This window comes from Humulus lupulus, chromosome 4 (assembly GCF_963169125.1).
Source record: "Humulus lupulus chromosome 4, drHumLupu1.1, whole genome shotgun sequence".
NCBI lineage: Eukaryota > Viridiplantae > Streptophyta > Magnoliopsida > Rosales > Cannabaceae > Humulus > Humulus lupulus.
This window is the reverse complement of record NC_084796.1, coordinates 120,238,058-120,249,654: the sequence shown is the minus strand read 5'-3', so window position 1 is coordinate 120,249,654 and position 11,597 is coordinate 120,238,058. Positions and strand designations below refer to the sequence as shown.

Here is an 11,597-nt window from a genome sequence, read left to right as displayed (position 1 = left end):
TCAATCTCTTGAATATTTTTCTCCTGCTAGTCGGTTAATGTCTTAATGGTTTGGATGTGCTTGTTTTCATCAGTCAATTCCTTCAAGGTTCCATTCCGGCCAGCAATTTTTTTCTCTGCCTGTTCAATCTTGTCTTGAAGATCTTTCTCAGACTTGGTCAGGTTGTCAATCTTCGCTTGAGATTCCACCAATTGATCATTCAAGACTTTAATAAGCTCCGTATAGTCTACTGCTCTGTGTTGATCATGACTGATAGTGATAAATCCCTAAAATAAATACAGAAAACTATTTAGAATAAGAACAATTAATAGGAAAGTGTGAGCTCTTGATGATAAGATGCTTACACTCATTATTTGAGCAAGGCCTCATTGTAGGAAAACTTCAACACTGTGCTGGGGTAAAGTCTCAAAGGTTGTAGTTATTGTTGCATGATGAAGAGTGTGGTCTAATAACTCCTTTCCATATTCATCAGCAATGCGAAGGGGCTCAGTTAAGTCAGCTGGTTGGGTAGTTGTTAAGCTAGCTGAAGGAGGAATAGATGGAAGAGTCAATCGTGGGATAGCGATAGGCTGGTTAGATGATCTCCCCTGGTTGGTCGATATAGTCTTCGCGACCTTGCTCGGAGGGTTTGAGCTACTACCTTCACCAGGTTTCCTCTTTTGGGCAGGGGGAGTGTTGAATTGCTTAAACATGTTTGGATCTGCAAAAGAGTGAAGCACAAAACTGGTCAGTGGAAATGAGAGATAAATATAAGTAAATGAAAATTGTACTATGACCACATAACTTTACAAGATTTCACGCAATCATTCTCAAAAAAGTTATCTATAACAAGAAAAACTATGGTTACTATTAGTAGAAAACCCTGAATTCAGAATTTCATCGAGAAGGTCGCCTTCCTCATCAGACGATGAGATGTCTTCTCGGAGTTCAACGTTCTTTCCTTTTCCAGGCATGGTAGGAAAGGCATGTCTACGAGGATCTTTAGGATGAGGTTGCCTAATAATAAGATCACTTGGTTGGCGGCGGGACTGGGGAGATGGATCAGGAGAAAACTGGTCAGTCACTACTTCAATATCAGCATTCGACTGGTTGGTTGTGTTTTCTTCTTCAGTAGTACTGCCTTCTATAAAGTTTTGATTGTTTGGTAACAACCCCACCAATTGAAGGTTTACCAAGTTGACCAACTCCTTAACATCTTTCTCTTCTGTGGGCATGTTAGCAAGTTCTTCTGCTCGGGAATACATTTCCCTGGTCGGTAAAGGTTGATGAAAAGGGCCTGCATGCGTAAAAGCTAAGTTGTTGGCCCTAATATCTGAAGTAAGAAAGTATTCTGTGTAATATTTTCCATAATTTTATTTATGAGCGATACCATGAAGGTACTTAACCCCTTTTTGCCTATGAAAGAGGTGAAAAAAACCTGTGTTGTTGTGGCTGGGGTTAGTCCTAAAATCGAATAAATAGTGTACCTCGTGAGGAGTACGTGGGTTCCAGCCTTGGAAGTAGTAGAGAATTTATAGAGCAGACAATGACTGAATTCCATTGGGAGAGACATTGAAGTAATCTGCCACTGATCGAAAGAAAGAATGCAAAGGAATAGTAGCTTCTGCATAAACATGGTATCTAGACCCGGCACAATAGACTCCACCAGAATTATTAGCTCTCTGGTGAGGTTGTGGACATATCACATTCACTCCTTCAAGACCCAAAGTCTCGATATGCTTATCAAACATTTTGGAATGTAGCTTAGAAGGCTTGGCTACAAACCAGGAAGGCACACGATCCTCTTCTCTCCCCGGCTTAAGTGTAGCTGATTATTGAATCTCAGTTGTAAAAGTCTGGGTGGCCTTTTTCTGGGTTTACCAGCTATTTGGACCTGGCGAGGAGGCCTTGAAGAAGCCTCAGTTTGAGCTTCTTTTACCAAATGGTCTCTAGCCAATGGATCACGTTCCACTATCTTTTGTGTCGCTCTTCGAGCTACTTGAGGATCTTGTTCTTGAGGGAGTCCGTTGGATTTCTTTACCCTCATTGGCGGATGTTGACACTGATTTTTGAGAAACTGCTCTTCGTGAAGGAAGTATAGAGACGACCGGGGAAGGATTTTCTTGAGACGGCGAAGACGATCCTTGGGAGTACGATTGCTAGGAGATTTGGATGAAGAATCACTGCTTTGAGGAGTGTCGCTTGATTTAAGAGATGAAGAGTCGAAGTTTATTTGGTTGTCACCTCCCCTGTAGTCGAAGCGGTTCATCTACAAAAAATAAGGGGAGGTGAGTGAACCAAAGCAAACACGAAAAAATGAATGCAAGGAAAACAAATATTTCCTACCCAGTAAAATATTTTCTCTGTGTAGTAAAAGTATTTTATTTTCCCAGATAAAAATGTATGAGAGCAATAAAAATAATCAAAAAAAATTTGGTACCTAAATGCATGAACCTTAAAATTTTTGAACAAGGGCTTAAAAGCATGCAAAACCGAGTGTCTTGGGAGCGTGTCCGAGCGTCTAGGGGGCGTGTCCGAGGAGCTGGGAGCATGTCCAAGGAGCCGGGAGGCATGTCCGAGTGTCTTGGGAGCGTGTTCGAGGAGCTGGGAGCGTGTCTGAGGAGAGGGGGAGGCGTGTTCGAGTGTCTTGGGAGCGTGTTCGATGAGCTAGGGGATGTGTCCAAGAGTCTAGGGGGCGTGTCCGAGCAGCTGGGAGGTGTGTCCGAGCGGCTAGGGGCATGTCCGAGGAGCTGGGAGCGTGTCCGAGGAGATGGGAGGTGTGTCCGAGTGTCTTGGGAGCGTGTTTGAGGAGCTAGGGGACGTGTCCAAGCGTCTAGGGGGCGTGTCCGAGCAGCTAGGGGGCGTGTTGAGAAGATATTTGGGTTCAAACATATTTTCCTAATCTTGAGGTGTGCTAACAAGATCAAAAAGTGGAATTTCAAGGGTTCAACAAGTCTCATGAAAGTATCAAATGCTCATCTTAAACCCATGAACCTGAAAATACAATGTTGAATGGGAAATCATTTTTTCATCAAAATTTCATGAAATTGAAGGAAAAATTGACTAAACCAAAGCCTAAACTACACTAAATCAGCCACAAAACTTCTATTTTACATAGATTCATCACAAAAATCCCAAGAATGCATTACAACGGGGGGTTTCGGCATGTACATGTTCTACCAAGTTTTGAGCAAAATTTGCATGCTTCAAAAAGATTAAAAATGAAGATGAAGAAGGAGAAACTTACCCAAATGTATTGAAGAGCCTTTGATTTCTTGAAAGAACTTGGATTTGCTTGAAAAAAGATTGAAGCGCCTTGGAATTTTGTGGAGGTTTCGGCCAAAAGAAAGGAAGATTTATTTTTTATTTTTTATGATGAACTTTTTGCTTATGAGTGATGGGCATCCATGAGCCTATTTAGAGGTAAGAGAGGAAACTCCCACTTACCCTGAAAACTCTTGGTATTCTCTCTCTCATGATTGGGAACGGGTAACTGCCATTTTCATGGGCAGAAAAAATTAATTATACATTTATTTGCAAAAGGCAGGAGAATGCCAAATGTCATTTTTGGAATTTAGGACACAGTAATTATTAGTAAGAGGAAAAGTTTATCATATGAGAAAATCATATAATAAACTTGGGGGGCAAATGTTATCCCCAAAATTTTGTTCGATGACGTGACAATCGGATGGACAAGTGGCAATGCATGGTCAGTAAATGACACATTAATAGTCAATAAATGTGTTGACTAAAGGAGTGCAAAGGTTGAGAGTTGACCTGCTGAGTTGTGATATTACTGGTCAGGAAATAGATTTACCTAGTCCATAAGTGATTTGACCGACCAGGTAAGGCTTTTGACCGATCAGTTAGGAATTCTACTAGAGCAGAAAGTTGTTTTGTCCAACCGGTCACTTCGGTAAGATGTTGCATCCGACCAGTCACGTCAGAGAATCTGACCAGTAAAGTGTGTTGGCTGACCAGACATCTCAAGTTTGGAGACTTTGAGACCGTTACTTGAAAAAACTCTCTAGTTTGGAGATTTTGGGACCGTTACTTGAGGCATTCTGAGAGCATTTTCTGAGAGTTTAGAGAGAAACACTGTACTTTTCTACTTATACTTGAGAAACTCAGTTGACTAAGGTTCATCTGATCTTAAGTGTAAGTTACATATATCACAAACTCTAAGTAGATTAGGCTATTGCCAACAAATTGAGGTTGAACTACTATAAAATTACTTGTGTTATTTATTTTTTATTCAATGTTCATTGTTGTTTTTGCGTCTACTCACAGTTGGCAAAAAAACGTGGTCAACAAATAAGTTGTCTTCTCCAATAAAATATGAACAAAGTAAAAGAGAATCACTTTTTTCTGCAATAAAATAGGAGAAGAAAAAAAGAAAGTGAGATATTAAAATATCTTAAAATATTTAAGTTATAAAATAATTTGAAATATCTTAAAATATTTAAGTTATAAAATAAGAGAGATTCTAATTCTAAGGTTATTCATCTTGGAGATAGAGAATGATTAAATTAATTGAGTGGTGAAATATTAATTGGAGAGAGAATATTAATATATTTGGGAAGTAAGAATTATAATCTATAATTAGTGGGCAGAGAGGAGATATAGAAGAGGGAGAGGAGATATGGAAGAGGGCACAGCAGATTTTTTTTTCTCAAACATATCTGTCCGGTTGAGTTGGCGTTGATAAACCTATCCATATAGCAAACCGTGATATATCCAAATATAAAGTATATATAGAATCTTACCATTATGCTTAAAAAGTCTACCATGATATATATTTATCACTGAAGAATATATGTAATGTTTTTTGCTAAAAAATTATTATAAGCGTTAGGATAACATTAGCGTGAAAGGATAAGTAATTATACATCGTTATTGACCATTAATCATATACTATGGAAAATATCTCTTTTATATAAAAAATTGGTATACAATTAATTTTTTTGGTTTTAAAGATTTGTTTTAGTAACTTTAACACAATATTTTTTAAATATTTAATGGATTATCTTTTAAAATTAATTAAAAATAAATAATTATTAATTATATTAATATAAATTCAAATATTATAATATAAATTCAAATATTATAAAATATTATTATAATATATGATATAAAAACAAATATTTAATAATTATATTCGTATAAATTTAAATGTTATAAAATATTATTATAATAATATATAATTATAATTTTTATTAAATAAATTATTATTTATGTTTTAAAAAAATTATTATATTATATATATTTTTAAAATGATAAATAATATTTAGTTTCATTATTTATTTAATATATTTATATATTTTTTATATATAATATTATTTATTTATTTAAAATTTAATAGATAATACAAATTTACTAAAAATAATCAATAAATTATCAAAATAAAATTTAAAAAAAAAAAAGTGCAATTCCACTTTTTTTGTATCTATTATATATACGTTTAACCAAAATATAATAAACCATCAATCCTAAAAAATGAGATTATGACCATGTACGCTGGATTAGGGCAATATATTCCAGAAAAAAAAAGAAACAGTTTGTCCTTCTCATATATTTCCAGCTTTTTTTTTTTTTTTTTTGTCATAATTTATGTTACCTTTCTCTTCCCTTTAAAACCATTTTCCTTCTACTTTCCCGCTCTCTGCTTCTTCACCAACGCTAACTTCTTTCCTTTTACATCATCAAAGCAATACTTGTTTGGCTCCTTGTGATGGTCCTCCTTTCCATGACGCCCAGTGGGACTAATGCTACACTCTCCATTATCGTTTCCATCAAAACGACGTCGTTCCCTATTCGGGCCTGAAGAAGCATCAGAAGCCATAGAATCATCACTCTCATCGTCACCGCCGTCGTTATCGTTGTCGTTTCCACCGTCATCGTCGTCGTCGCTACTATCGTCATCGTCTTCATAATCACTTTCTTCATTTCCATCGTCGCTTTCGCCATGTGTTGGAGACCCGAGGTACATTGTCCACCCTGATTCACTGCTTTGACACTCTTCATCAGCTCCTCCAAATACTTGGGAAGACTCCATATATATATGTATATATACACCTAAGAAAATTAATATGATCAAGTGTATATATATAGATAAGAGAATCAAATTTGCTCTTAAAAATAATAGACCAACTTACGCATTCATAAATTATATTACTCTGGCTCAAACGTTTTGATATCTTTTCCCTTTGAATTAAACAAAAGCAGAGAAAAAAAACATACTTATGCGTCTGAAAGCAACACTAAGAAACTATGGCTAATATAAAGGTAAAAGGGTAAATACACCCACCACCACTACCGACCACACCCCCAACATGTAATCTAAGCTAAAAGCCCTTATTAACTTCTCTGACTTAAATTTAAATTCGACGGAACAGAAGACAGCTTGAAACTGTATTATAATAAATAGATAAATAAAAATAAAAAGTCAATTAAATTTGAAAGGACATGTGGTAGTTCAAGGGGTCAATGAGTCTCATTACAGGGGGGAGATACAAATCACATACTTTAATTAAATATTTCTCTGAAATTTAGCATTATTGTAAAGTATTGCATTAAATGTAAATTACAGAAAAATTTGCTCCAGAGTTAATCAAAGCCTAGACCAGAAAAACTACAGAGAATATATGACCCAAGTCTCCCCATCCCCATCCCCATCCCCATCCCCATCCTTAAATAGAATATAATAGAATAGACTTTTTACCTCATTATCTTCTTCCTCATGTCATTTGGGAAAATGGGTTGCCTTTTTTCTTTTTTTATTTTATTTTATTTTTCTTTTTGTATATGAACAAAGAATGCAAAGCAACCCTAGTTATTAATTAATTAATTTGTTTTATGTTTATTGAGTAGGTTATACTTATCAAAAATTCCTGTCAGCTTCTTCGTGCTGCTCTGGCCTCATCCAATTTGCTGGTTTCTGTGTCCTCAGCAGAAAGGACTATGTCTTTTGTCTTCTTGGGAGGGGAACCAAATGGTTTCTCTGACAACTCAATTATTTATCTTTGCATACACTATGTTTTATATATATATATATATATATTTTTTCATATCTTAAATTAAAATGTATATTCCGCAATTATACTGAAGATTTGCAAATTTAATGGATAGGTGTTGCAATAATGAGTTATATTTTCTTTTGGGGAACCAAACCAGATATTTTTTTTAATAGAATAAATTAAAGAGAAGCGAATACTTATTGTCTGTTTTTTTTAATGTGAGAAATTAAATAAACTGACCGGCCAGATATCTTCCAAATTTACTTCCTAGCTACAGATATTAACTTTGACAAGACATTTTTCTACAATATATAATTTATTTTTTTATTTGGTAGAGCACTCTCAACTCATATTTTACTTTATCCTTCAATTCACAAAAAGTCTATTTTTTTTTATTTTATATCAAATTTTTACATTTTATCCCATATCAAAATCTGTATATTTTTTTTAACATTATTTAAATATTATATTTTAAAATATTATTTATTTATTTAAATATAAAAAATATGAGAAAGAAAGAAATAGACCAAAAAGTAAAGTACAAAAAAATAATTAAAAATGTTCGAAGATTAGTAAAATTTGTCTCTAAATATAGAAATATATTATAGCATAGTTAAATTATAGAATTATTCTACGACATCTAATAAAGCATGTTTTGGTGATGATTCTTCAAAAATTTTGAGGGATAATGTATTATGCATCATCGGTTGGGACTGCTCCTTGCACAATTCGATTCAAGTGTTATTTCCTATGCTATTCTGTAGTTCGTGAAACTTGCACGCCTACTCACCAAATTAGAAAGCCTTCGAAAGGAAAAAAAAATGTGTGCACACTATTGAAAATAAAATAAGATAACCTTATTTTATGTACTGCGCCCCGCGTGACAAAATGATAATTAATGTATATTTTTTAGAATAAAAAGTTTACATTACTTAGAAGATTATCTATAAAAATGGTTGAACTAGTGGAGAATAACAAGAAAAACAAAACGAAAAGACACGAGACAATGGCATTAATAGTAGAAGAGGAGACGAAGTTAAGTGTTAAAAACTCCAACAGTGATAGGGCATAGTTTGCCTCAAATAGTTTTGAGCATGATTTTCGGTATGTTCCCCTTTATATATATATATATATTTTTTTTTTCTTCTTCCCCACGGGCAATTGAACAGACCTATTATTTGGTATCACTAGACAAGGTTAGGCCCATTGCTGTGTTCCTGTTGTTTGTTCTTTTGTGGGGTGATCTCGATCTTGATTTGCTTCTCCTTTTGTCCCTCTCCCACGTGAGGATCCCATTATTTATTGAAGATTTATTTTATTATGGGCATGTCTACAATAGGTGCTATGTTTTGCTTTCTACCATCGACATAAAGTTTAACCTGTTGCTAAATAGCTGACAATACTTCAATAAAGACATTGATAAGAAATTGGAACTTATATAAATACATGCCCTAAGTATATATTGATAAGGAGTGGCTATGATATACCACCATGTTTTTTTTTTTAAATAAATAAGATGTAAATCAAAATTTTGTTATATAGTGATGTATATTGTAGTTATTTAGAATACTGTAGTTATTTAGAATATCTGTAAATTTTGAAAAAATTCTAAATAATTTAGCATATTCAAATTCGGATTCAAATAGTCTTTTGCACTCATATTTTTATTTTTTATATGCGTATAAATTAAGATGTTTGAAACTCTGCTTTTGAGATTATAAGTTAACTAGAATTTCTTTAAAATTTGCAGAATATCCTAAATAACTAGGATATACATTACCATGTAAAAAATTGGTTACAATTAATCTATGTACCAAAAATAAAATAAAAAACGTACTAGTGCGTCCTTTAAAAATAGCAAAGCACATAGTACATTGAAATTGATATTAAAAAAGAAATTGATAGTAGTTTTCTTATAAAAAAAGAAAAAGAAAAAATATGAAGAAATAAAAAAAAATTGAATAGATATTGGGACGACTATGCACCACACATCCTCCTTGAAAGTTCACCTTTTTTTTATGTGTTTGAGTACTGTTCAATTTTTGTCTTTCAAAATACAATAACAGATACATTGTCAAACTATTTATAATAAATTAGGTTTTAAAACCTAAGGTTTTATTTGATAAAAGGAGATAAAGTTCATATATTAGTAAGAAAGTTGAAAAGAGTAATTTTAAAATTTTAAAATAAATATTACTATGTTTGATTATGTATTAAAATTTTATTTATCATTCGTTAAAATTGCTTTTTTTTTTCGAGGTAGTAGTTATAATAATAACAATAATTATAATAATATTTTATGACCATACATATATATTATATGAAATAATTACAAAAAAAACATATTGAAAAAATAGATAAAATAAAATAACTAATATAAATATCTTACATGAAAATAATTCATAACAAATATAATTCCCACCAATGATTAACTGTGTGGTGAATCGCACAAATTATGGAGACCTTCCAATTCATCACCTAAAAGAGAACAAAATATGAAGTTCCGAATTTCTTATTAATTATAAAATTTTGAAGTGATATAAATATTATATATTATATGGATGATCATATTTGGACAATGACCAAGTTTATTAAAGTTAAATATCAACATTAATTATTGATTGTATTTGTAATACTTATTTGATTTTCTTAGATCATATTTAGCTGTATAAATAGAGCTCAGTCCTCATAAATAGAGAACAAGAGTTTCATCCTCTCTTTATATATATTTTTATTATTATATCTATTTCTTTTCTTTATACTTTATATTTCAGCATACTTAATAATTCAATACCACGTTGTTGACTGCGTTTTTAGCCAACGACGTGAGAACGTCAATTACGACAAGCCTTCAAGAGAAATAAAAACGACAACAGACGGTATCAATAAGAAAAGTAAATAACACAGGAGATTTTTATAGTGGTTCAGCCCCGATTGTCGGTAATAGCCTAATCCACTTAGAGTTGTGATTTATAAATCTATACTTAAGATCAGATGGACTGAGCCAACTGAGTTTCTTCAGTACAGATTGTGAAAATACAAGAATTCTCTCTAATTTCAGCACTTTCTCTCTCTAGAATAGACAGTCCCAATTTTCTCTCTCTAGAAAGAAGAAGCAGAAGAAGCCCCCTCTCTCATCCCATAAGCTCTCTATTTATAGGCCTGGGATCCTCAACTGATATCCCCTTATGATCGGGATATTTTATTATATTTATTACATTTATATTACAAATAAACATTCAAAATTTGAAATGTAACAAACTCCCCATTTGTGGGAAGAATGAGAGATTCCCGCGTATGTTGTTGAAGTTGTGTCTGACTTAGTCTCCTCTAGCTAGTTGGTCCACCTCCTACTCACTACCCATGCAAGTGCTGGTTGAACATGCATGGTGGTAGGACATATTTTTGGTGGGTTGAACGTGCATGGTGGTAGGAGATGCACTTCTCTCCTCTAACATGCACTCTCCTCTAGCATGCCATGTTCCTCCTTGAACCAATCTCCTTGGCTTCTCCTCGGACCAAGGTGGTCCGAGGCAACCTCCTTGGCACCTCACCTTGGACAACATTGAGGCAACCTCACCTTGAACAACATTGAGGCAACCTCACCTTGAACAACATTGGGGCAACCTCACCTTGGACAACATTGAGGCAACCTCACCTTGGACAACATTGAGGCAACCTCCTTTAGCATCTTCCAAACATGTCCGATCGAACATTGTATAGGCTCTCCTTATCACAATCTAAGTCTCTATTCTCTTGCATGAGACTCCTCCTCCTTAGCTACTTACCTTGGACACGTTCGAGCCAACACTTAGAAAACCTTGGGAGGCTTACCTCCTACACACCCTTGGGGTCTCCTAGGACCACATCCTCCTTGGGGTCTCCTATGACCACATCCTCCTTGGGGTCTCCTATGACCACTTTCTTGAGTTCTCCTCGGACCTCATCCTTGGTTCTCCTAGGATGCATCTTCCTATTTTTTGGGTATAACACACGTTATTAATCAGCACGATTCTCTAACTATCATTGCTTGTAGGTTCATAATATTAGCATGGATCTCTAGCCATAATTATTCGTTGAATCTAAACTTGATGATTCATTTTCAACCACCATCCTATGTTGATAACAAAATTCATTAAGTCTCTAATCATCATAGTTCATTGATGTAAAAATATTTTTTTTGCAAATGTATGTTTATATGATTACCATACTATATGTTTTAATAATAAAAAAGTTGTATATGTGAGTTGTCATTTCACCATTGTGATATTATTAGACGGTTTAATGTCTTGTTATCTTAAATATGATTATATTCATATGTATATGTTCTTACTATCTCACATATTTAATATTGATTTCACTATAGTGTTTATTTTATAGTTATTTATAATCTTCACATTGGAAATTGTAAAGTCCAATATCTATGACATAATCGAGAAGAAACAAAAATATTTTTTATAGATCCTTAATAAGATCTTGCATATATCATGAAGATTATGCAAATTAAAAGTGATATCATTATAGTTATTTACTAAGATATATATTTATAAGTTCTTTGATAATATTGAAAAATAAATATAATTGCAAAGATTTGTGATATTT

General features: G+C 33.5%; 1 protein-coding gene across 1 annotated transcript; it reads right to left on the bottom strand.

Annotated features, from left to right (window-relative positions):
* Nucleotides 1-349: 349 nt before the first annotated feature.
* Nucleotides 350-6,286, bottom strand: LOC133829139 (protein SOB FIVE-LIKE 1-like). The gene is made up of 2 exons (XM_062259039.1): nt 5,597-6,286; nt 350-700 (listed from the first exon to the last, which is right to left on the bottom strand). Exon 1 carries the CDS (start codon nt 6,032-6,034, stop codon nt 5,627-5,629), a length of 408 nt encoding a protein of 135 aa, XP_062115023.1. The 5' UTR covers nt 6,035-6,286; the 3' UTR covers nt 350-700; nt 5,597-5,626.
* Nucleotides 6,287-11,597: the final 5,311 nt, after the last annotated feature.

Coding starts and splice junctions, on each gene's coding strand:
- LOC133829139 (XM_062259039.1), bottom strand. CDS start 6,034: ATGGAGTCTTCCCAAGTATTTGGAGGAGCTGATGAAGAGTGTCAAAGC.